General features: G+C 45.4%; 1 protein-coding gene across 7 annotated transcripts in view; it reads left to right on the top strand.

Annotated features, from left to right (window-relative positions):
• Rec114 (REC114 meiotic recombination protein) overlaps positions 1 to 23,060 on the top strand; it is a 158,116-nt gene that overhangs the window by 54,431 nt on the left and 80,625 nt on the right. For 2 of the 7 annotated variants that reach the window (XM_006243160.5, XM_039081092.2), the window contains exon 1: positions 17,190 to 17,439. The exons of 1 other annotated variant lie outside the window; for it this stretch is intronic. In XM_006243160.5, coding sequence (XP_006243222.1) covers positions 17,233 to 17,439 — 207 coding nt within the window. In that variant the 5' untranslated portion in view covers positions 17,190 to 17,232. Of the gene's footprint in view, positions 1 to 17,178; positions 17,440 to 23,060 lie in introns of those variants that run through there. 4 more of the 7 variants (NM_001106825.1, XM_063265122.1, XM_006243158.5 and 1 more) reach the window with 4 other exon arrangements.

Below are 23,060 nucleotides of genomic sequence, written 5' to 3'. Positions count from 1 at the left end.
CACGTAAATCTGTCAGGCACCCTTACCCATCAGCATGCCAGAACATAGATTCTGCCACCAGACACACTCAAGGGAGAGCACCACCATCAAATACTAACAGAGGCATGGACTCAGGAAAGTAATCATGGAATCGATCCAAATCCACCGGGGTCCGCCGTGGCATTTAGTGAAGTTTGGCCGTGCTGGGGACAAGACAAACTAGTATCAAAATGAGCTTCGTTATCTACAGACCCGCCTGGACTGCCTTCAATGTTCACATCTATAAAATGAATTAAGCGTTACCTCTGGAATCAGTTGTGAAAACCTAGAGTATATTAATCTGTTTTTTGTTGCTATATCAAAACACCAGAGGTTGAGTAATAGGAGACTGATCTAGCTTATATTTAAGAGACTAAAATCCAAGATCAGGCGGCTGGCCCTTGGGCCCCACCCCCCGCTCCCCGCCCCGTGACCAAATCCCACCCCCACCTCGTGACCAGCATTCTCCCCTGATTATCTGGGCTTTAGGTGGTGGTTCCTTGGCTGTGTCGTATGAAAGGGATGGCAGGGATATCCATCTTACCTGGAGGACGTGGGAAAGGGAAGGGTTTTGTGACATAACCAGGAGCTAGAGATTGGACTCGCTCTTTTGTTACAACATGTCCTCGAAGCTAGCTGAGGGCCCATACAAAACACCTGCATCCCTTTTGAGGATGGTGGTGCCTCGGTGACCTAACCACGCCCCACTAGAATGGCCCGGATCACAACCCTCCAGAATAAGCTTAACTGGTCTGTAACTTAAACTGTAGCACAGAAGGAGCATCAATAAGGTGTCCAGCTCGGCCGTGGCACATAGTGGGGAGTTAATTGATGCTGGGGAACACTTACCACTATCTTAAGAGATCACAGTGGGGGAAAACCAGCAGACAGCTGAGGAACTTATAAATGGCTCTGAAGCCTGATCCGCTCTCTAATTTTTGGAGTGTGGAAAGAGCCACTGGCCTCTCCGCTGCCTCGCCCCCATTTTGGTCTTGAACCATCCACTCATCCACACTGCCCCTGTCTCTAAATATAACAAGCTGACAGCCACCAGTGTTGGCAACAGCTCTTTCCGAGCCGCGTTTGCTGACAGCCCAACCTCTACAAGCTGTGCATGAGTTATTTCCGGGGACAGCTTCGTGTCAATCACATGCCCCTCGAGTGGACTGCACAGGCGAGGCTTGCGCCGGGGACCAGGAGAGGGTGGAAGCAACATTTGTTTCTTGGAAATTAGCATACTGGTTCACGACCCATAAAAGGAAGCTGAGAAAAGAAATTATTGCTCACGGGGAGAAAGCTATTCTTACCAAGAGCCCTATGTGCAGCAGGCACTAAGCCACCTCCTGAGTCCCAGTCAGAAGGCGTGCAGGGCTGGGGAGATGGCCCAAGGGTACAGCCATCCGAGTTCCGATTCCGTCTCAGCTAGGGAGTGGGTTTACACCACAGCCTACATCTTTCTCTCTACTCTCTTTCTCTCCTGCCTCCTGACCGGAAGTCAGGTCTGACTGTAGGCTCCTGCTGTGAAAACCCATTCTCAAAGAGCTATAAGAGCAGCCAGCTCTCTCGTCCATTCCTGGACTCTGACTCTTCTCTCCAGAGACCCTGCCATGCTGTCTCTAGTTCTGGGGCCTGAACTCTTCCTGAAGCCCCAGCCAGACTGCTTCTTTTCTGTCTGTCTGTCCATGGTGTTAATAACTCTATTCCCCAGTAAGCCATCTTGGTGTCCTCTTGAACCACTGTCTCCATATAAAACCCAACACCCCATTGTATCCCAGGCACTATGCCACCTTGCTGGATGCATACAAGAAGGCAAATGTGCCAGCTAGTTTTAAGTCAACTTGACACAAACTAGAGTCATCTGAGAGAAGGGAACCAAGTTGAGAAAAGATCTCCCTAAGATTGGGTTATAGGTAGACCAGTAGAGCATTTTCTTAATTAGTAATTGATGGGAGCAGGCCCAGCCCATTGTGGGTGGGGACATCCCTTGACTGGTGGTCCTGGGACCTGTAAGAAAGCCAGTAAGCAGCACTCCACCATGGTTTCAACACCTGTCTCCAAGTCCCACCTCGTTTAAATTCCTGCCCTGACTGACTCTGAGGATGAACTACTATACAGAAGTAGAGCTGAAGTAAACCTCTTCCTCCTCTGCTTGCTTTTGGCCATGATGCTACATCACAGCAAGAGTGGCCCTGACTAAGACATCAAATAACAGGCCTGGGGACATGGCTCAGTGGATTCCAAAACCTGGTGAATCTGGCTGTGAGAGCTGGAATCTGGCACACTTGTGAGGAGAGTCACTGAAGCTCCCCGGCAGAAATCAGACTCTGTGGTGAACAGTGTGGAAAGTGAGGGCCAACTCCATGTATCATATGCATGCAGCAGTACTCACACACGTGAACACACATACACTTGCACGTGACACACACACACACACACACAGAGAGAGAGAGAGAGAGAGAGAGAGAGAGAGAGAGAGAGAGAATTTTTACAAATAATGAAACTAAGGCTCAAAGACACTAACTTGACCCAGCTGGGTTCAAACTTAGGCATTTCGACTACAAAGTTCTGCCAGTATTTCTCAGAAGTGATGTTGTTAGTGTTGGAAATACAGCGCTCTTTAGAAATTGAATAACATTTAGCATCTCTGGTTCTCAAGCAATAAAGGTCACTTGCAGGTCCAGGTCATTCCAACAATTAAACCTGTCTGGCAGGGTGTGGTGGTGCGTGTCTGGAATTCCAGCCCTCTGAAGGATTATGGGAGGAGGATGGTGAGGTCAGCTTAGGATATGGGGGGGGGGGCAGTACACCCTGGGTTGAGAACTACTTAGATCAAAGTGCCTCTCCTAGAGAATAAGAGGAGAAAATTTGCAAATGTGACCTTGAGTGAAGTCCCTGAGTGTGGAAACACATTTGCCGGTCTGAGGATGTGTTCTCCCGTGCAGTCGTTAATTCTCCTCCTGTGTAGCATGTGTATGCCAATGAATGTGAAATATGAGGTGTGCTCTTAGGAGTGCCCATGGCCAAGCTTCCCAGGACCCCTACCACATCCACTCTCTTCAGTCCTTATGATCTTCCCTCCTAAATGCATCTCGCACCCACTTCTGCTCTCCTTCTCTGTACACATCCCGTGTCAAAGCTCTGTCTGTCGCCTGGGCCACTCCAGCAGTCCTGTCTCAGGGGCAGACGTGGCCAGCTCACTGTCCACACCGCCATTAGCATGATCCTTCTGAAAGACAAATCACACCTTGCCACTGACTTCCTGTCTTAAATCCCTCAGTCATTGCCTTCCTAGTGGTTTTAGAAGCAGAGCCCTATATCTCAAGGAAATCTTCAAACAGAAATAGCATATACACAGCAGGTAGATGAGGAACTGTTAAACTGTGTAGACTACTTAGAAAGGCATGTGAGGTCTTCCATGGTATGTCCCCTTGCCTCCTTCTACAAAAACATTTGTGTGTGTGTGTGTGTGTGTGTGTGTGTGTGTGTGTGTGTGTACATGTGTGTGCATGTCTGTGTGCGCATGTGTGTGAGGGTGCAGGGTGCATGCATGTGTGCCTGTATCTATGTGCATGCATGCATGTGTGTGTGTACGTGTGTGTATACATGTGGGTACACTCTGTGTGTAGGTGTGTGTTAGTATACAGGCACACAAGTGTGTGGATGCTAATGTGTGTGGTTGCTAGAGGCAACTGCAGCTTTTGTTCTCTCATTGGTCTGGAGCTCACCAAGTAGAGACCAGTCAGTGAGTTCCGGTTTCTGCTTCCCCGGTACTGGCATAGTCATCATGCTAGCTTTAAAAAAAAAATCAAACCTGGGTTGTAGGAGATCCAACTCAGGTTTTCATGCTTGCAAGCCAAATATTTTATCAACTGAATCATCTCCCCAGTTCCACAGCACCATCTCTGACCTTACAAGGAAAACGGGAGCTGAGTTTGAGAAGAACCAAATTGAGTTCAAAACCCTTCTTACTTACCAGTTGTGCAATGGACATTCCTCCTCTGTGCCTGGGTTTTCTTAATGATAATGTGGGCCGGTAATACTTAATGGGGATCCTTTAAAAATGAGATGAATTTGTACTTGTGGAGCACATAGGGTAGACGGATTCCTGGTACGTAGTGATTGCTCTGTAAATGTTAACTCTTTTGACCATGTTTACACTTGGCCTTGAACTGCCCCAAATTTCTGCAAACGACCTGAAGTCAGAAGCTGCCCGAGCCTCTGTTATGTGCACACGTGTGTGTGTGTGGGGGGGGGGTTCAAAGGTGCAGGGCTTGGCCACTGGAGATGAAAGGAGCCTTATTGTAGAAACACACAGAGGCAGGATCCTGTGTCACAAAGCTGCCCAGGGCTCACGGGAACCCCAGGCACCAGCATTACAAACAGCTCTTCCTTTCTGAACGTTGGCTTCATCATCCTTCTCCTCTCAAGAGTAGACAAATCAAGAGTAGACAAACTGATTTTCGTTCTCTAAATTCTTGAGAGATCTGATCTGATTGGCTCTATCTATTTTCCAAAGCCACCTATTTGGGTAAAAGCTCCTTTCTTTCTTTCTTTCTTTTTTTTTTTTAAGATTTATTTATTATATATAAGTACACTGTAGCTGTCTTCAGATACACCAGAAGAGGGCACCAGACCTGATTATAGATGGTTGTGAGCCACCATGTGGTTGCTGGGAATTGAACTCAGGACCTCTGGAAGAGCAGTGGGGAGCTCTTAACCACTGAGCCATCTCTCCAGCCCTAAAAGCTCCTTTCTGTCTGGCTATTTTATAGGTCATTAACTGTGAGGAGGAAACCTCCATTTCAATCAGCAGCCACCATCCTTTAAAACCTGGCTTTGCTTTCCTTGTAGCTGAGCTGATGGCAAGTTGAAGGGGCCTGGTGACAGTTCTGTGGTGGAGAATCCCGAAGCCACTGCCTGGACAGCATCTCTACCTGACAAGTTAGCTCTTCATTAGCAATTCTTTGATTCTTCCGGGCAGAACAGGGCACTTTGTTTATGTAGCCAGTACCCAGGTGCCAACCTATTAATCCCTGTGCTTCTGCCTTTCTCCCTGCAGGAACTCCTTCAGTATCTCTAGCATCTGGCACATAGTGAATGCCGAACAAGTTTCACCAGATGAAAAAACCCCTAGCTACATATGTAAAAGATGACAGATTTCAGCTTGCATTTGTTCTTCTTGTCAAAAGAGTGATTCCCTTACAAAACTAAGACAAGTTCAAGAAATAGGCTTGTTGGTGTTTATTTTGACATAACCTAGAGTCACCTGTCAAGAGGGATCCTCAACTGAAGAATTGCCCCAATCACACTGGTCTGTGGGCAAGTCTCAGAGAACTTGTCTTGATTGACGATTGATGTGTGAGGGCCCAGCCCACTGTGGGCGGTGTCATCCCTAGGCAGGTGGTCCTGGGCTGTAGAAGAAAGCTTGGTGAACATAAGCCAGGGAACCAGCACTAGGCAGTGTTCCACAGTGGTTCCTGCCTTGAGTTCCTATCCTGACTTCCCTCAGAGATGGATTGAGACCTAGAAGTGTAAGTCAAACAAATCCTTTCCTTCTCGGGTTGCTTTTGGTCAGAGTGTTTTGTCACAGTAACAGATGAGTAACGAGTAATGGCAGAATATAAGGAGAAAATGATTTGAGGTGGTCTTTCCTCCCTTCCACCTAGGGGCATCATTCTCTCACATGTCTGATTTCTCTGCTCCCTCTGATAGAAATGCCCTTTGAAGGCACCCATACCCACTGCTTCATCTCTCTGGTCCCCTACAGATTTAGCTCTTTAAATGTCGACTTCTGAGGGAACAACTCCTAGACCATCCCCCTCCCTCCAGCTCTGAGTTAAGGCCAGAAAACATATTGTGACATAAACATTCATGTTTATCCCAGAGAGACGGGACTTGTTTCCATACATCTTTTTGCCTAGAAGGAAGCAGGGAAGGAGAGGGACTCCCTCATTTCTGTAGTTTGCATTGTCCCAGGACGGTCCTCGGAATGGACCAGGGAATTGATCGCTCTTTCATCCAGAGCATCAGAGCACCCATCCCCATGCTGGAAGTTGGAATTTGAAATGTAGTTTTGTTACAACAAACCTCCTTTTCCCTTTGTGTTTGGCTCAGACTGAAGCTATTTATTTTCCTTTTTAGCAGTTTTGGCAATTTCCCAGAGCCCATTTCAACCCGCTAATGGAAGTGGGGGAATCCAAAAGCCCTCGCTAATGTGCCACCTGTGGACGGCTGAGGCCCACGGCAAACTCTTCAAAGTGCTTTCTGTATGATTGCTTTGCCCAAATAAGGTCTTTACATTTGGATGAAATGTGAAATTCCTCCACCATCCTGGCTTTTTCTACCATCCTGCCATTTTAAGGACTGAAAAATATAATTAAGGAAAATGCTAAAATGTCGCTGGAGAAGCTTTTTTTTTTTTTAATGCAAAGAAAAGCTTCTTTTCAATGCTTGCTAGCTAGAAAACAGTTCTGTCCCGTGCCATGTTTGGAAATAAACTCCACGTGTGATGAAGACTTAAATGTAAACTGAAATGGAAGGCTATGAAGGATGAAAATAGTCAAAATTATGATAACCTTCTATACAAGACATTTCCTAAGACATTAAAAAAATCGTGGGGATACAGAAATGTCTGGGCAGTTAAGAGCTTTCTGTGCAGGCAAGAGGATCAGAGTTCAGAAACCCAGCACCCATGTGATGGCTGGGAATGCTAACGTACGACCCTGCAGCCCAAGCACTGAGGTGAGCAGACAGGATTTCTGGAGCTTGCGCCAGGTTAGCCAAAAACTGTGAGCTCCAAGCTCATTAAGAGACCCTGCCTCAAAGGAACATGGTGGAGACTAATAGAGGAAAACAGCCAGTCTTCCTCTGACCTCGGTACCCACACAGAAGCACATCTACACACACACACACACACACACACACACACACACACACACACACACACCTCCCTCCCATCCACATGCACACATCCAAAAAAATGACAAAGAGAAGAGGTTCGATTACATTAAAAATAAAAGATTTCTGAGAAGAATGTGTGGGCCGGAGGATGGGAGGAGTGCTGGGAAATGCCGTCTGCAGGACTTGACAGGGCTGTTCCGCTCATGAACTCACTGCGGCCATGCTTAGTCACAAAATGGCAGGCCGACAGGATCTGTGAACGTGGACAGCATTTGGACTGAGTGGGTGAAAACGAAGAAGGAAGCAGGAAGGTGGAGAAGGAACACGGAAAGCGTGTCTGGAGTAGTGGGAGGGGGGAAGGTGGAGAAGGAACACGGAAAGCACCTCTGGAGTAATGGGAGGGGGAGCTGGGAGTAGAGTCAAGATGGTGTATACATGCATGCAGTTGTCAAAGAAATAAAAGCCACTTGAAAAATCTGAGTACCATAGAAAAGTGAGAAAACAAAACACTGGGAGAAGTGACAATATTTGTAATATAATTAATAGGTACTTAAATAGCACCCGGAATGTACGAAAACATGCTATAAGCAAATAACAAAAACATGGAACCAGTACAAAGTGAGTGAAAGGGATGAAGAAGCCATTCACACGGTGGAGGGAGGAGGGTGGAGCAGGGGTGAGGGGAGGCAGGGCTGGGAGTGGGAGTTGGGGGACGGGGAGAGGCAGGGTTGGGAGTTGAAGTGGGGGTGGGTATGACACACAAAATAATGAGCCTGTGATTCAATGATTAGCTGAGATAATGATTAAAACATGTCACAAATAATAATGGGCCATTTCTTAGTTACTGGTTTGTTGCCGTGAAGAGACGTTCTGACCAAGGAAACTCTTACAAAAGAAAGTATTTTATTGCGGGCTTGTTTACAGTTTTAGGTTAGCCCATGATCATCATGGCAGGAAGCAGACAGGCATGGCCCAGGAACAGTTTCTGAGAGCTTTACATCCTGATCTACAGGCAGTAGGTGGAGAGAAAGAGAGTCAGAGAGATACACACAGAGAGACAGAGGTTGGGAGAGACTGGGCCCTGACATGAGCTTTTGAAACCTCAAAGATCACTCCCAGTAATATACCTCCAACAAGGCCACGCCTCCTAATCCTTCCCAGACAGTTCTAAGCATTTAAATATGAGCCTATGGGACCATTCTCATTCAGACCACCACAGGTCATTGCTGTCAACGAGAGTACGGGAGCCTGGTTTTCTACACTGTGGACAAGCGTGTTGAGCAGTGTTACTTATATGGGAAGGTAACTTGGCAATTTCAAGTAAGATTTAAAAGGTGGCACACATGACTAATTCTCCCTGATTCATTCCCCCAGGAAATAGCTCACTTGTGGGCATGAGGAAACTTAAGTAGTAGAATAAAGCAGAGTTGTGTTGTACTTTGTGGGTCCCCTCCTACTTTTTCCTTCTGTAATAGTGAAACTTGAGAACCTTTTATCTTGTTAGCTTATGTTTCCTGAAGCAAAGATCAAAACCGTGTCTTTCTTTTTTTTTTAAAGATTTATTTATTTTATGTGTAAGAGTACACTGTAGCTGTTTTCAGACACACCAGAAGAGGGCATCAGATCCCATTACAGATGGTTGTGAGCCACCATGTGGTTGCTGGGAATTGAACTCAGGACCTCTGGTCTCTCATTGGATGGAAGTTCACCAATTAAGTCAGACTGGCCAGTACCAGGAAGCCTTCTGTCTCTGCCTCCCTATCATCAATATTAAAGATACAGGGCTACGGAGCCTAGGGGTTTTTGCTTGTTTTGTTGTTGTTGTTTTGGTTTGTTTGACTGTGTATGTTGGGCAACCACATTTAGTTCTCAGTATTTGCATAGCAAGCACTCTTCTGTCTGAACCATGTCCCCAGCTCCCCATATTTTATGTTCGGTCTTGATATCTCAGAGCATTGGCTCTGATCTGTCACGAGGCACATGTCGCTGTACACGGTTTTGTAAAGTGGAAGCTGGTGTTTCAACCTAGGTCCTTGTGTTTGCAAGGCCAATACTTTACTGACAGTGTCCTTCTCCCCAAGTCCCAAATGCACAACGTTTTTGTTGCTATGTAACATATGCAGAGTGAAAGCGCTACCAAGAGCTGACTGGCTGTACTCTTTGTGGTGTTGTTTCCGTATCATCAACATGCATGCTGGATTAGAGAACACTGAGCCTCGGCTCCTCAGGAAATGTAGGGTTAGCAGCCTGCCACAGGCCCATGTCACCAACCAGATAATATTTGATCTTGTCTCACGTGTGTCTTTGGTTTACTACATTTTGTTTAATAAAGTTTTTATTCAGTTTAACTTTGTATAATTCTTACCTGAATGAAGTTTAACCAGCACACATTTTTTATTGTAAAATATACCACATTCCTGTAGTTAAGACATGTGTAGTTCCATGCTCTGGGTCTGTTTTAAACAGAGAATTCTTTATCCAAAAAAGGGGGAGCAAAAACAACCCCCCCAAACATAGCAGTAAGTATACTGTAAAACAGATATATGTTTATACAATGGAGGTGAAATCCTCTGTCTGACCTTTCTGGGGGACTTTACATCTCCTTGAAGGGGGTTGCAAGGTGCTGCCAACCTTTTGTCTAGTGTGACTGTTTCCAGAAGTCACCCGCCCAGGGCTGTGTAAGGACAAACAGAGCTACATGAGCAGGACCCAGACCCTGTATCCTGTAAGCTCTGGGACTACATGCCACCCAGCGTGGCGGCAGAGGCCTTGTGAACAGAGGGTAAGGGTGGACTTTTATGTCTTGTGATAAAATTTATACAGCATGAGATTCATTATTTTCAAGATTGCAATTATAACGCACGGGGCAAATTAACGCACGGGGCAAATTGTCCTCTGACCTCCAAATACATACTGTGGCACATATGCGCATTAACAAATAAAATATAATTTAAAAAATATATATAAAGACTTTTTCCCTAAGGAGAGGATTTTCATCCTAAAGTACATTGCGATGCCCTCAAAGACAAAATGTTTAGTGCAGGTAAACATTAAGAGTACCCCTGACCATCCCCAGTGGTCTCCCTAAAACTGACCTGCCTGCCTCTTCCAGGTCCTTACTACCGTCTGCTGGAAGTGAACCTTCAGTGCTGCAGGGGAAAGTATTCAAATGATCTCAACAATAGCAGGCAAAGTGCAGAATGCTGAGTCACTGTCCAACACAATACTGTCTCTGAGGTGTGAATTGCAAATCTTAACCACCCCAGTCTACAGAGGTGGGTAAAATGATTTCTCCTGAGAAGGAACGAGGCTGAAACGGGGGTGTGTCAAACCGGGATTGATTTCTAGAGGGATCTATTCACTCTGCACTCTGGTATTTGACTGTGTCATTGTAGGTGCCAGTTAAAAACACTCCAGAGAGAACAGCTAGCTACCAGGTAAGATTTTTGAGATGTTAAATTTTTACTTTCCTGTTTGCTCCTTTACATAGAGATATTAGGACAGGAAAAGTGTTAGCCATTTGCCCCCAGGTTAACCCTTTGTACATTCAAAGTGATTTAAATCATCCATTTCTTCCATATCGATATCTGTGGCCCTTCACCAGGTAGTAAACCATGCCATATTTTCTCATATCCGGGTTTCTCTGATTCCAGTTCCTTCTATGTTGGGCGTTAGTCTTTCTGTCCAGCTTCCTGTCAGTTCCTCTCTCTGGTTCTAAGACAGCTTTGCAAAGCATACTCCCAAATTTACCAGCCGGCAAGCACGTTTCTAACTAGCTTGTTATTCTAGGGACTTTTAATGAATGGGAAAAGTCAGTGTTAATTTCTTTTCATGTTGTGCCAATGAGCTGCAGCCTGCGAACAAGTTGGAACTGTCTGTGTCACACTGAAGTCCCTTCAATTACCTGCAATAGGACAGCTGGTCCTTGTACGTGAAGGGTAGAGTAGGAAGGAACATAATTGCTCTCTAGCTGTGAGCGTGAAGTTCCACAAGAACACCCCTCTGCACACCGCCCCCTGGGGTCTGACATTATGGAGACAGATCATTGGCTATAGTGATGAGGACAGGATTTTATGGGAAAACCCCCACAGCCACAGACCAGTGCTCGGCCTTTTTCAGACACCCTGTGTGCTGTAGCCAAGGAACCCAGCAGGCAGAGCAGGGGTGCAGATGTCTTTGTCATCCTGCAGTGCAAAGGACTTGAGGACACTGAAGCCATCTTTGTCTTTGCTGACTTAGTATCCTAGGGAGAAGGGCTGCCTAGAGTTCCTAGTATGCTTTGAAAAGGACATGTCAGATTCTCAACTATTTCCCCTTATTTCCTCGCTCCCTCCCTCCCTTCTCCTCCCTCTTCCCCTCCCTCACCCCTCCCTCCCTCTCTCCCTTAAGGTCTTAAGTAGTCTATGTTGGCCTCAAATTCACTATGTAATCAAATATAACCTTGAAGTTCTGGTCCTCCAGCCTCTATCTCCTCAGTGCTGAGATTACAGCATGCACCACCATGTCCAGCCAGTTTTTGTTTTTTTTTTGTTTTTTTTGTGGACTAGGGAACCCAACCCAGGGCTTTGAGCATACTAGGCAAGCTCTCCACCCAGCCTGGACAGCCTCTCTATGACACATGTCACCTGCAAAATAGTTACACATAAAAAGGATTTAAACGAGATTTAATGAAATAAGTATTTTTTTTCCTTCCAATTTCCTGGATTTAATTTTTCTGTCTGATAACAGTCTCAGAAGAGGGGCTGCTGTGGAGAGCTGGCATCCAAAGCAAATTAGCCATTATCTTTGTCAGAGCAACTGTGACCTTCTGGAGGCATCCCTGGAAAGGGGGCCGGAGCAGGAGGGATGGTGGGCCCTCTCCTGCTATCTCAATCATTCCCTGCAGCTGCTGCAGTTCTGCCCCGGATGCTGGAGTCTAGAGACTCTGGAAAGGTAACTGGAGAGGGCTCTGTCTCTGCAGCCATAGGGAAGTTATCATCCGTCACAGGGTGAAACTTTCCACCATGGTGTGGCTGATTTGAGATCACTCACATTTCTATAGATATCCCTTTACCCCCGGCCTCAAGAAAGCATAATAAAGCCATTGGCTTCCCAACTCCAACTTCACTCTGTCACTGGTGCCCTGTCTGAGGGGGGCAGGTTTTTTATTACCCACCTTCTACAATGAGTTCACGAAACAGGGTGTTGCACTGGCTCATAGTCAATTGTCATTCGTAGTCTGGGTCACAAATTCTGCTGTGGCTGCAGGGAGTTACTTAGGCATGGGCGGGTCTGCAGATCTGAGAACGATTCTTCCCTTCCCTAACACCTCCTTCCCCATCTGCTTGTCTGCTGCAACTGTATTAAAACTAAATCTGAAGCCCTCTGTCTTGCTCATTGCCATCTTAGTGTCCTTCAGAAGCAGGACCTGGGACAGAGTCAAGTACAAATAGTTTATCTGCGAGATGATCCCAGAAAACCCTGAGAGGGAGGGAGAAGGGAGTTAGACATAAAAGAATCATTACCAACTGGAGCTGCCTCCCACTAGGGAATGCTGGGAAACAGGGTATTATAGGAATCTTAGCACTATCCAACCTGAGGGGTGAGGAGGATAAGAGACAAATAGATTCTTGGGACATAATCAATAACTTATTACCTTCTGAAAGTAACAGTAAAATCCCATCTTGTCCACAGTGTACAGGATGTGCTGCTGTCCATCACTCCTTATGCCTGCCTTTGTCCTTCTATCTCAGGGTCAGACTCTCTAGTGTGGGCACTTAATCATCCCAAAGACCAGCTGGGCGTTTCTCCCTATCTTACATGGGAAATAACTCTTTTCTGCATATGCATGTGTGTGGGCACACTTGTGTGGGCCGAGGGTATATTGAGCATATGTATGTATGTCTGTATGAGTGGGCACACTTGGGGGGAGCATGTATACTGAAGATATGTATGTGTTGGGGGACACTTGTGTGAGGGAGCATGTATAATGAGCATATGTATATGTATCAGTGGAGGGCACACTTGTGTGGGATACACATATAACACATATATATTGACGATATGTATGTGGGGGGGCACACTTGTGTGGGAGAGCATGTATGTTGATCATATATGTATGTGTGTCTGTGGGGTGTACACTGTATGAAGTATACATATATCAAGGGTATATGTGTATGTCTGTATATGTGGGCACACTTGTGTGGGGTACATGCATATTGAGGATATGTATGTGTGTCTCTGTGTGGGGGTACACTTGTATGGAGGAGCATGTATGTTGAGCATGTGTATGTGTGTCTGTGAGGGGCATACTTGTGTGGGGGTGCACACATATTGAAGATGTTTATGTGTGTCTCTCTGTGTGTGGGCACACTTGTATGGGGTACATGTATATTGGGTTTGAAGCTGATGTCTTCTTCAGAAACCCTTCACTCTATCTTCAGAGAAAGCTAGGCTAATGACAGTATTTACTCCTATAAGAAAGGCTAGGGTGGGGGCTGGAGAGATGGCTCAGCGGTTAAGAACACTGACTGCTCTTCCAGAGGTCCTGAGTTCAAATCCCAGCAACCACGTGGTGGCTCACAACCATCTATAATGAGATCTGATGCCCTCTTCTGGTGTGTCTGAAGACAGCTACAGTGTACTCATAATAAATAAATAAATCTTTAAAAGAAAGGCTAGGGTGAGAATATTCATAACAATCAAAACAAAGGCCTGCAGGAAAACAACCGGAGGGTGAGGAATAAGCCGTGTGCACTGGGCATGAAGGTCAGCAGTGGGTGCTTCCCAGCATGCACAAGGCCCTGGCTTCCACCCCACAGCACTGGGATAAATTTTAAAAAGCAAACAGTGAACTAGCTATACAATAGAAAGAAGCAGATATAAACTAGGGGGCTTGGCAGTGGATGTCTGTAATACCACCCTGGGAGCTGGGGGCAGTAGAATTAGGAGTTAAAGGCCATCTTTGGTAGAGGGTAGCCTGAGCCACATGAGCTTCTGACTCAAAAAGGGGGGAAAATATGGTAGATGTAATGGGCTCATCATGTATGTGTTCATGTATGCGGAGTCCTAGGAGAGGAAAGCTGAGCTGCAACTGATCAAACTTAGACCAGGCTATTTATTTTGTGAGGTGGACAATAACTGGGAAGAGAAAGAAACTTAAGATTTTCAAAAATGTTTTGTATCTGGGTTGGGGTAGTTGCATGGATTACACAGGTATTAAGACTCACCTAATTGGCTAGCTGTGGCAGTGCACACCTTTAATCCCAGTACCCAGGAAATACAGATAAATGGAGCTAAGAGAGTTCTGGGCTAGCCTGGTCTATATAGGGACTAGTAGTCATTTACAAGACAGGCACATGGTAAATTCCCCATCTCAAAAACAAAACCAACACAAAACACAAACTTACCTAAACATCAGAGATTTTCGCCTTTTGTTGCATACTTAATAAACATTTCACTTGTATCTTTTTTTTTAAGTTTGGCTAATAAAAAGATGCAATGGTTTGCTCCGTGTTCCGATCCACCCTACCTCCTCCCCCTACGAGTGCAAGCCCTAGGAAACCTGACTGAGTTTTACTCTCCACCATATATCAAGCCCCGTCCACAGTGCTGGGTCCCAGGGTGTCCCAGTGACTCTCAGTAGTTTGTACACGCTTCCAGGCACTGGGCTGTGGCTTTACCATCCATCCCTCCTGCAGGCGTGACTGCTCTTGGCAGATGTGGGTGGCCCAGAAGCTGGATGCAGGTGTATTGTCTAGGAAGGGAATTTGCAGGTGGGGACTCAGCAGGACTCTGGGTGTCCTTGGGCACTGACAGGGTCCCAACTGTGAGCACCATCTGTTCCTGTGAAGGGTGTCTGACAGCAGCTGCAGCCCTGGACCTGGGAGGTGAGCGCCCCTGAGACCCAATGTCAGGCTTCTGATCCCACCCTCCCTTCCTGTAGCCAACCCATGAAAAGTCACTTTAACCATGGACAGAAAAGATCAACACACACACCACTTCACAATTTACCAACTGTTTCCTCCCATAAGCTCTCATTTCATCTCGTCATGGTCCTGAAAGGTACTTGTTTAATGGCCCTATTTTACAGAGAGGTTGGGTGATTTCCCCCAAGGTCACACAGCTGGCAAGCCATAGACCTGGGATTTGAACCAAGTTTTTAACTATTTACTACCACGTTAAGCGCAGTATTGCTGTGTCATTTAAGGACCTGCAGAAGCAATTTCCGAAGCCCAATCCTTTCTGTAAGCTTTACCAGATGAACAAAATGGAACGTAACAAATCCCCCTTGCCTTTAACTCAATTTATCTTATTTGCCTGAGAGATTTATCTGCCTGGACCAACACTACAGTAGTGTCAGTTGCTCATGCAAATTTCCACGCTCTTCACGCCAAGTACAATCCACACTCCCTCATGGCTGTTGTGTGCTCTTTTGCCCCAACTCCCCTCTTCTTTAAAACGGATCCTTATGTCCCAGCAGCTATGCTGCCACCTCGGTACCGCTCTGGTCCTCAAGCCCTGGCACACGCCACACCATAAGATGCCAGTTTCCTCATCTAACCTCTGAGATGACACAACGTTACCTATCAGTTATGCGTATCAAGCTCCTGACTCCTCCCAGTCCTGTAAATACTAAATTCTTTGTGAGTGGGGCTGACACATTGAGCTATCATGGAGCCCATAGCTCTGCTGTCCACTGGGCAGGTAACTGTAGACAAAGGAGTGTGTCTGCACCTTGCCACGTCTTCCTTCTTAGAGCCTAAGGTCCCAGAGGCCAGATGTACACCTGAAAATAACATGCAACCATGTCTGTATGCAGTTGCTGGCTAGCAAAGGTTTTGTTTTTTGTTTTTTTTTAATTTTTAAAACTTATTTACTTTATGTATCAGTGTTCTGCTGCATGTACACCTGCATGCCAGGTGAGGGCATCAGATCTCTTTATAGACGGTGGTGAGCCACCATGTGGGTGCTGGGAATTGAACTCAGGACCTGTGGAAGGGCAACTATAGTGACCTTAACCACTGAGCCATCTCTCCAGGCCCAACTAGCATAGGTTTTTGTTGTTGTTGTTTGTGTGTTTGTTTGTACACTGCAGATAGTTGATGCTTTGTCGTGTACAAGTTACCACTTTACCAACCATTCTCTAAACGTTAACTGTATCGTTTATAAACTGTTTGCATTGATCCAGGTTTGATGGCTCTTGGTTACAATCCCAGCACTCAGGAGGCTGAGGGAGACTCACCTCAGCCTAGGCTAAAAAGGGAGGTCTTGTCTCAAGACATAAAACAAAAACAAAAACAACAATAATAACAACAACAACAAAAACCCCTCATTTTTCTTTTTCTTTTTACCTTAAGTGTTTGGTTAACAGCCCTTCCTCTGTGTGCATTGTTCTGACTTGATATAGATTGTATAAATACCAGATTCTTTGTAAGTGGGGCTGACGTGAAGAGACTGTGGGGTTCACAGCCCTACTTTGGCTCTGCTATTTGCTGGCTGTGTCCATTGGTAAATCATGTCTGCTCTCTGGAACTTTCTGGAATGTATTATGCCACCACCAGTTCTCGGGTGTGTGTTTCTTTAATTTGCCACAAGGTTGTTGAGAGGATAAATGAAATTACAGATGTGGAAATGTTTTGTTGGTTATAAATCACCCAGAAGCATCATTTGCTTGCTGCTTGATGGGGTGCACACCTTTTGCTGCCTGGCCACCCCCCTACCCATCTGTGCCTCCCTTCTGTTGAAGAAAGGAAGGAATATGCCCAGGGTACAGGTTAATGAGAAACTAGTCGCGTTTCCAGAGTGGCCCTTTAAATTGCACTGGATTTTAGTAGGATATGAAGAGATGCCATCATCTGCGAGACTGAGGACAGACACCCTAGGGAGTCAGTCTAGTCCCAGGGTTCAGTGGCTATGAGGAAGATGGCCGGTTTGGGTAATCTCTTAAGGCTTAGGCTGATGAACACTTGCGTGAGCTGCCTTGAGGGAAGGTGAACGCTCCCATGCTGGTGCTGAATCTTCCAAATTGTAGGCATAATAGCCTTACTTCCAGGCAGAATGGAGACAATATCTCTTGGATGCCCAACATCAAAAACGAACGAACAAACAAATACCGAAAATCAATTAATCAATCAAACAGACAAACAAAAAACACCAAAAAACAAACCCCCCAAACGAAACCAAAAACAAGCGAAGAAGACCACACCTCCGGTAGTGGCATCCTCTGCTTCCGTTTTGGAGAAGAGTGAGCTTTGAACACCTCGCTTCCTGATTGGATAGCCGATTGTCGTCAGGTGTCACGTGGAGGCAGGCTTTCCAGGACCTTAGACAGGCATGGCTGAGGCCGGAAATGTGGCCTCTGGCCTCGGGCTTCCAGGAGAAGTCTCCCAGTGGCCTCTGAGGCGCTATGGTCGCTTCATGCTCTTGGACAATGGGGAGTCCCCTGGGCCTAGCTCGGCAGCTGCTGCAGCGCCCTCGCCCACATGGAAGGTGAGACCCGAAGGGCAGAAAGGACCACCAGCCGCCAGATCCCCAGGGAAGGTCCGTGCTGTCATGAATGGTTTTGTTCGCTTTCTTATGGCACTGGGACTCTAAGTGCCCTATCCCTGAGCTGTGTCCTCAACCCACTGATCCTAGTTTCCTGAGGGCATAGCATGTGCCCAGATAACTGTGTAAATTGTAGCACTGATATTAAGTCATTCATAGCTATGTTGTCATACTCTTTGGTAGTCAAACACCTACACCAGACGAAAGTTGAATTCTACCTGTTTTTATTTTGGTACTGGGGATTGACCAACATCTCTTTGTGTGCTAAGCATGTGTTTTACCACTGAGCAACACTGCCAGCCCCTCTAACTTTGATGCTGAATTTCCGTGTTCTTGGCTAAGCTACTTAGCTTTTCTGAAACTTATTTATCGTAAAAATAGAAATACTATCTTAATCTTATTTTTAAATAAGTGTGGGGGAGATGAAACAGGAGTTAAAATAATGGTCTTACTTCATAGGACATGTGTGCCTGTCCACCGTATTTTTATGTGTTCTTGGATAGCTGTGGGTAAAATAGAATAGAGAAGTGAAGGTGTTACATGTGAAAGGCTCCATGCCTGAGCAAACCTTAGCAGGTCTAATAGAGAGAGAAGCCAAAAGGTTGGTGCTTAGGCAACCCAGGGAGTGATGGTAAGTGGTGAGGATGTCTGGACAGGAAGACAGGTATCTTGCGAATATTATTTTAGAAGCCCACAGGGAAAGCCCGGGGAAGGGTTTTAATCATTCTCTTCTTTGACAAATTACTCTGTCTTTGTTGATGGAATTAGAGGACAGTATCGGTGTGTTCAGGAAGACAAAAGATAATGGCACCTTGGGCCTGAGAGAGGTGACACCCACCGGAGATGGGGAAATGGGACATATAATGTGGAGGATAGAATTAAAAGGGCTTGGTGATTGATGGAATGTGAGAGTTGAGGGTAAAGCCATTTGGTGTCTGGCAGAAGCAGCTGTAGGGAAATGGAACGCACTGGAGGAAAAGCAGATCGGAGACGTCAGATAGGCACAACATTCATGAGGAGATGTCGGTTGTACTCAGCTGAGTGCACTGTTCCAGATTCAGCTGACCTGGGCTGGAGGTGCGAAAGCGTGAGTCAGCATCAGGGAGGTGATGCAGTCATGAGGTTAGTGGAGATTCCAGGACCTAGTCCCAAGGTAGTGCAGCAACTGTACGTCAGACAGAAGTGTCAGAACCTGGCAGATTGACAAGGGCCAGAGAATTGCAAAGTACCTAGGAGAATGAAGGTTTATTAGGGCTGGAGAGAGTTCTCTCAAGAGGGAGAGGGAATGCTTGCCCGGAGTCTGTCAAGTGGTACTATCAAGTGTAGGAAAATAATGACGGTGACCATTGTACTTAGCTGTGTGAAGGTTATCCGTGGTCATCAGGGAGAGGGGTTTGAGTGAGGGAACGGTGTAGAAGCCCGACAGATGTGGGTTGAAAGGTGACTGAGGTGACTATGTAGAGCCAGGTGCACGGTTGTGAGAGCCTTGGCTGAGAATGGGAATCGAAATAGAACATTGTGAATTATTCATAACATTCTGGAATATTAGAGGAAAGGGTGCCTTAAAACTCGAAATCAATATATTTAGGCCCATTTAAAAAAATCATTAAATACTTTGTTGTGCTCTTGTGGAACTCTGAATCCTAAATAAGATATAGGGTAAAAATGCAAAGTGGAGTGAGGGGGAGTTAAATGCCGGCGTGACGGATCTATAATTGGATCTTATAGAAAGCCAGGGATGTTAAAGGACATATTTAACTTCCAGGACTGCTCCGGGAGGCTCCTTGATAATTTCTCCTAGCAGCTCTTTAATCCTTTCAACCCTTTTCTCTGTGTTGGGTGCACTGATTCAGACTCAGCCAGGTAATTCTTAGGCTACAACCCAGAGCATGGGCATTTTGGCCATTTTAAGAAGTCAACTATTATAACAGTTCTTACCTTCTCTTTGCAAAGCTCTTCATCACTGCTTATAAGGAACAGCCCTTTTCAGCGGCTTTCAAATGTCTGACATAACACCATGGCCACAGTGGCAAGAGATGCGGCTGGCGTCCGCACAGCTTTTGAAAACTGGACATTTGTACCTTGCTTTGAATCTCTGCCCAGCCACCCTGCCTGCTGTGATCAGATTCAACCTAGGTCTGTCATGTTTTTCTTTTAAATGAAAGAGAAATGAGATTTGTTCTGTTTCAGAGGCTCGGTGGCTGTTGTCTAATAGTAATAACAACACCGTATTCTCCAAGTCCCATGGAAATTTCTTTTAAAAAACACTTGGCACCTACAATAAAACTATGTGTTAGGTGAGTTTATTATTCACTCTGTCATTCTGGTAGGGTTTATTTTTTTCCTCATATGGAATGTTTCAAATTCAACTGTGGATAAACGCATTTTGATTGCTTTTACCCACCCCCCCTCCAAATTATGGAGAGATTCTGTTCTCTTGGTTCCATATGTGTAGGTATTTTGCCCCAGAGAAGATGCTGGTCACAGAGGCCACGTACTGACTGAACTGTCTTATCTAAGAGAAAGATAAATAGTGCAAAACTTCTCAGACCGGAAGTTCCAGCTGAGAGGTAAGGTCAAGTTAAGGTCAACAGAGCTCCAGCGTGCTGATTCTCTCTACTCTGAATTGTTATTCCGTGCCACAATTTGGAAGCAAATAAACTTTTCGTAACAGCGGGGGGGGGGGGCAAACAAACAAACAGAAACACCAAAATAAAACCCCAAAACTCACCACAGTTTACAGTTGCAGCACTCGGGCTTTGGTGTTCATAGTTGTCCTGTAGGGATTTTGTTAAAATGCAAATTCTTCCTCAGTCAGAACAGACTGCTGTGGGACATGGATTCTGTCATCATAGAAAGCTCCCAGGTGACACTGGTATTGGTTTAGGGACTGCGCTTTGAGAGAAGGGCGCGTTGAGGGGTGACCTTGAATGAGGTGAGCAGCTCTGTAGTATAATTCATAAAAATGAATTTATAGAGTTGTGACTAAGCTAGATTCAAAACGAATATGCAAATTTCTGTTAGTGGGGTGAATATTTCAGCCATCTGCCATCCTCTAAGTGGATGAGCAGATGAAATACACACTGGAACTTGATTTCAGTTCCTTCTATCTGTTGGCGCAACCTGTCTGACAGAAATTCTCGTAATAAGAGATCGGTCCGCTTTCTGTCTCTGTATAATTCAGTCTGTTCGTTTGAGAATTTTGAAAGGTGATGTTAATTGCAGGTTGCTTTTAAATTAAAGCTTTACCATGTTTTTCAGCTTTTAAATATTTCTCAGACATACCTTAATTGACTGAACCCGAAACCTTTTTAAATTCGTAGGAGGACCTTAAAATAATTGCTGTACTTAGAAATTGAGAAATGGAATGTGAAATTTGTACTTGAGATGAACTTTGAATGTGGGCTCAATGTAGAGAATGCCTTGAGGCCCCTCTTCTTTCGGATTTCTCTGCATTCCCCACCATATGGTAAATCCTTAGTGATGTTTGGCTGAGTGTTGGCGAAATGGCAACTTTTTTTTCCCTTTTTTTGATACAGGGTCTCACTGTGTAACTCTAGCTGGCCTGGGACTTGGTGTATAGACCAGACTGGCCTTGAACTCACAGAGTTCTGCCTGCTTGTCTCTCAAGCAGGAGATCAAAGGCTTACACGTAACACTTTGCTTGGCTCTACTTAGTGGAGTTCTCTCAGCAGCCCTATGCAGGAAATAGTGTATCCATTTCACGGATGAATCAGCTGAGCCTGAGAGATATGGCTTTTCTAAGAACTCCGAAAGCACTGTGGAGTAATTTGGACTCTAGTTCTCTGGTCTCTGGAGCTTGCGCTTTAATTACGGTGCTGTTCGCCTTAGAAATGTTAGTATTTCCACAGTTTTCAAATTAGCATACAAGATGAGAACGATTAAGATGATTTGTTCATGTCTTAAGAACAATTTAATTTTCAGTAAAATTTCAAGAAAATTGTTTTAGAGAAATAGCAAAATAGCAGTTCTCCTTTGTATGCTGGATAATTTCTTAGTAGATCTTTATTGTTGTGAATTTTAACTTACTAGGTCCAGGAAATTCTCGCATTCCTATAAATATTCCAGACCTTCACCCCATTGCACCCCATCTTAGGGTTTGCATTGCTGTAAAGAGACACCGTGACCACAGCAACTCTTAGAAAGGACAACATTTAATTGGGCTGGCTTACAGTTCAACTCAAACACCAATCTTTAAAGATTTATTTGTTATTTTATGTACATGTGTGTATTTGTATGTATGCATGTGTACATGTGAATGCAATGCCCACGGAGGCCACAGGGCATCGGATCCCTGGAACTAGAGTTACAGATGGTTACGAGATGCTACGTGGGTGCTGGGACTCAAACCAGGGTCCTCTGCAAGACCAGCCAGCATTCTTACCTGCTGAGCCACCTCTCCAGCCCTCAAACAACAATTAATTTTTCACATTAATTTAATTACATGTATGTGTGTCCGTATGTGGTTATGTGCATGTAAATGCAGGGGCCCATAGAGGCCAGATGTCAGAAGCATTGGCTCTCTTTGGGGCTAGTGTTATAGGCAGTTGTGAACGTCCGATGTGGGTGTTGGGAGCCAAACTTTCAGGCACTCGTAACTACTGAGCCATCTCTCTAGCCCCCTAAACAGCAACTTTCTTTTCCTTCTTGGATTTTTGACATAGGCTCTCTTTGTTTTGTTGCCATGATGAGATATAAGGACCAAGGCAACTTATGAAAGGAAGCATTTCACTGGGACTTTGCTTACAGTTTCAGAGGCTTAGCACACAATCGTCATGGTGGGAAACATGGTAGCAGGCAGGCAAACGTGGCACTGGAGCAGAAGCCGAGAGCTTACATCCGATCTATAAGGAAGAGGCAGAGAGAGCGTGCTACTGGGTCTGCGTGGGCTTTTGAAACCTCGATGCCCACCCCCAGCGGCACACCTCCTGTAACAAGGCTACGCCTCCTCATCCTTCCTAAACAGTCTACCCACTGGGGATCAAACACTCAAATAGGAGCCTATGGAGGCCATTCTCTCTCAGACCACCCCATGGCCTCTCTATGTAGTCCTTGTTGCTCTGGAACCTGCCATGTAGACCAGGCTGGCCTTGAACTCACAGAGTTATACCTGCCCCCCCCCCTTTCAGTCAAACAGCAATTTTTTTAAAAGAAAATCAAATATTCTAACACACTATAATCTAGAGGTCACTGACTTGCTACCTACAGCTTGAGGACTGACAGCCAAATAAATAAATAAATAAATAAGTAAATAAATAAAGTAAATAAATAAAATTAATTATTTCCCACTATTAAATCATGATATTTCTATAAGAACAGGAGACTGTATGTACAGTAAACACTGCAATTCACAACATACAGTAGTCTCAAATCCTAGCCAGGGTGTTTCAAGCAGTAATCATTGGTGTGGGGTATAAGTACACACAGAAGGCAAAGTGTACATGTAATAAGGTGGTAATGAAGCCCCATCATGCAACATGAGTACATGCTGCCAGAACTTCAGAGTCACTGTGTTGTTGGTGTTCAGAAACATTTACTGTTGGTAGATTTTTCACAACCTCCACATTCAGCTCTGGGGCCGTGACCCACAGTTT

Source organism: Rattus norvegicus, chromosome 8 (assembly GCF_036323735.1).
Source record: "Rattus norvegicus strain BN/NHsdMcwi chromosome 8, GRCr8, whole genome shotgun sequence".
NCBI lineage: Eukaryota > Metazoa > Chordata > Mammalia > Rodentia > Muridae > Rattus > Rattus norvegicus.
The sequence above is the reverse complement of the archived record's forward strand: the minus strand, read 5'-3'. Positions and strand labels throughout refer to the sequence as shown.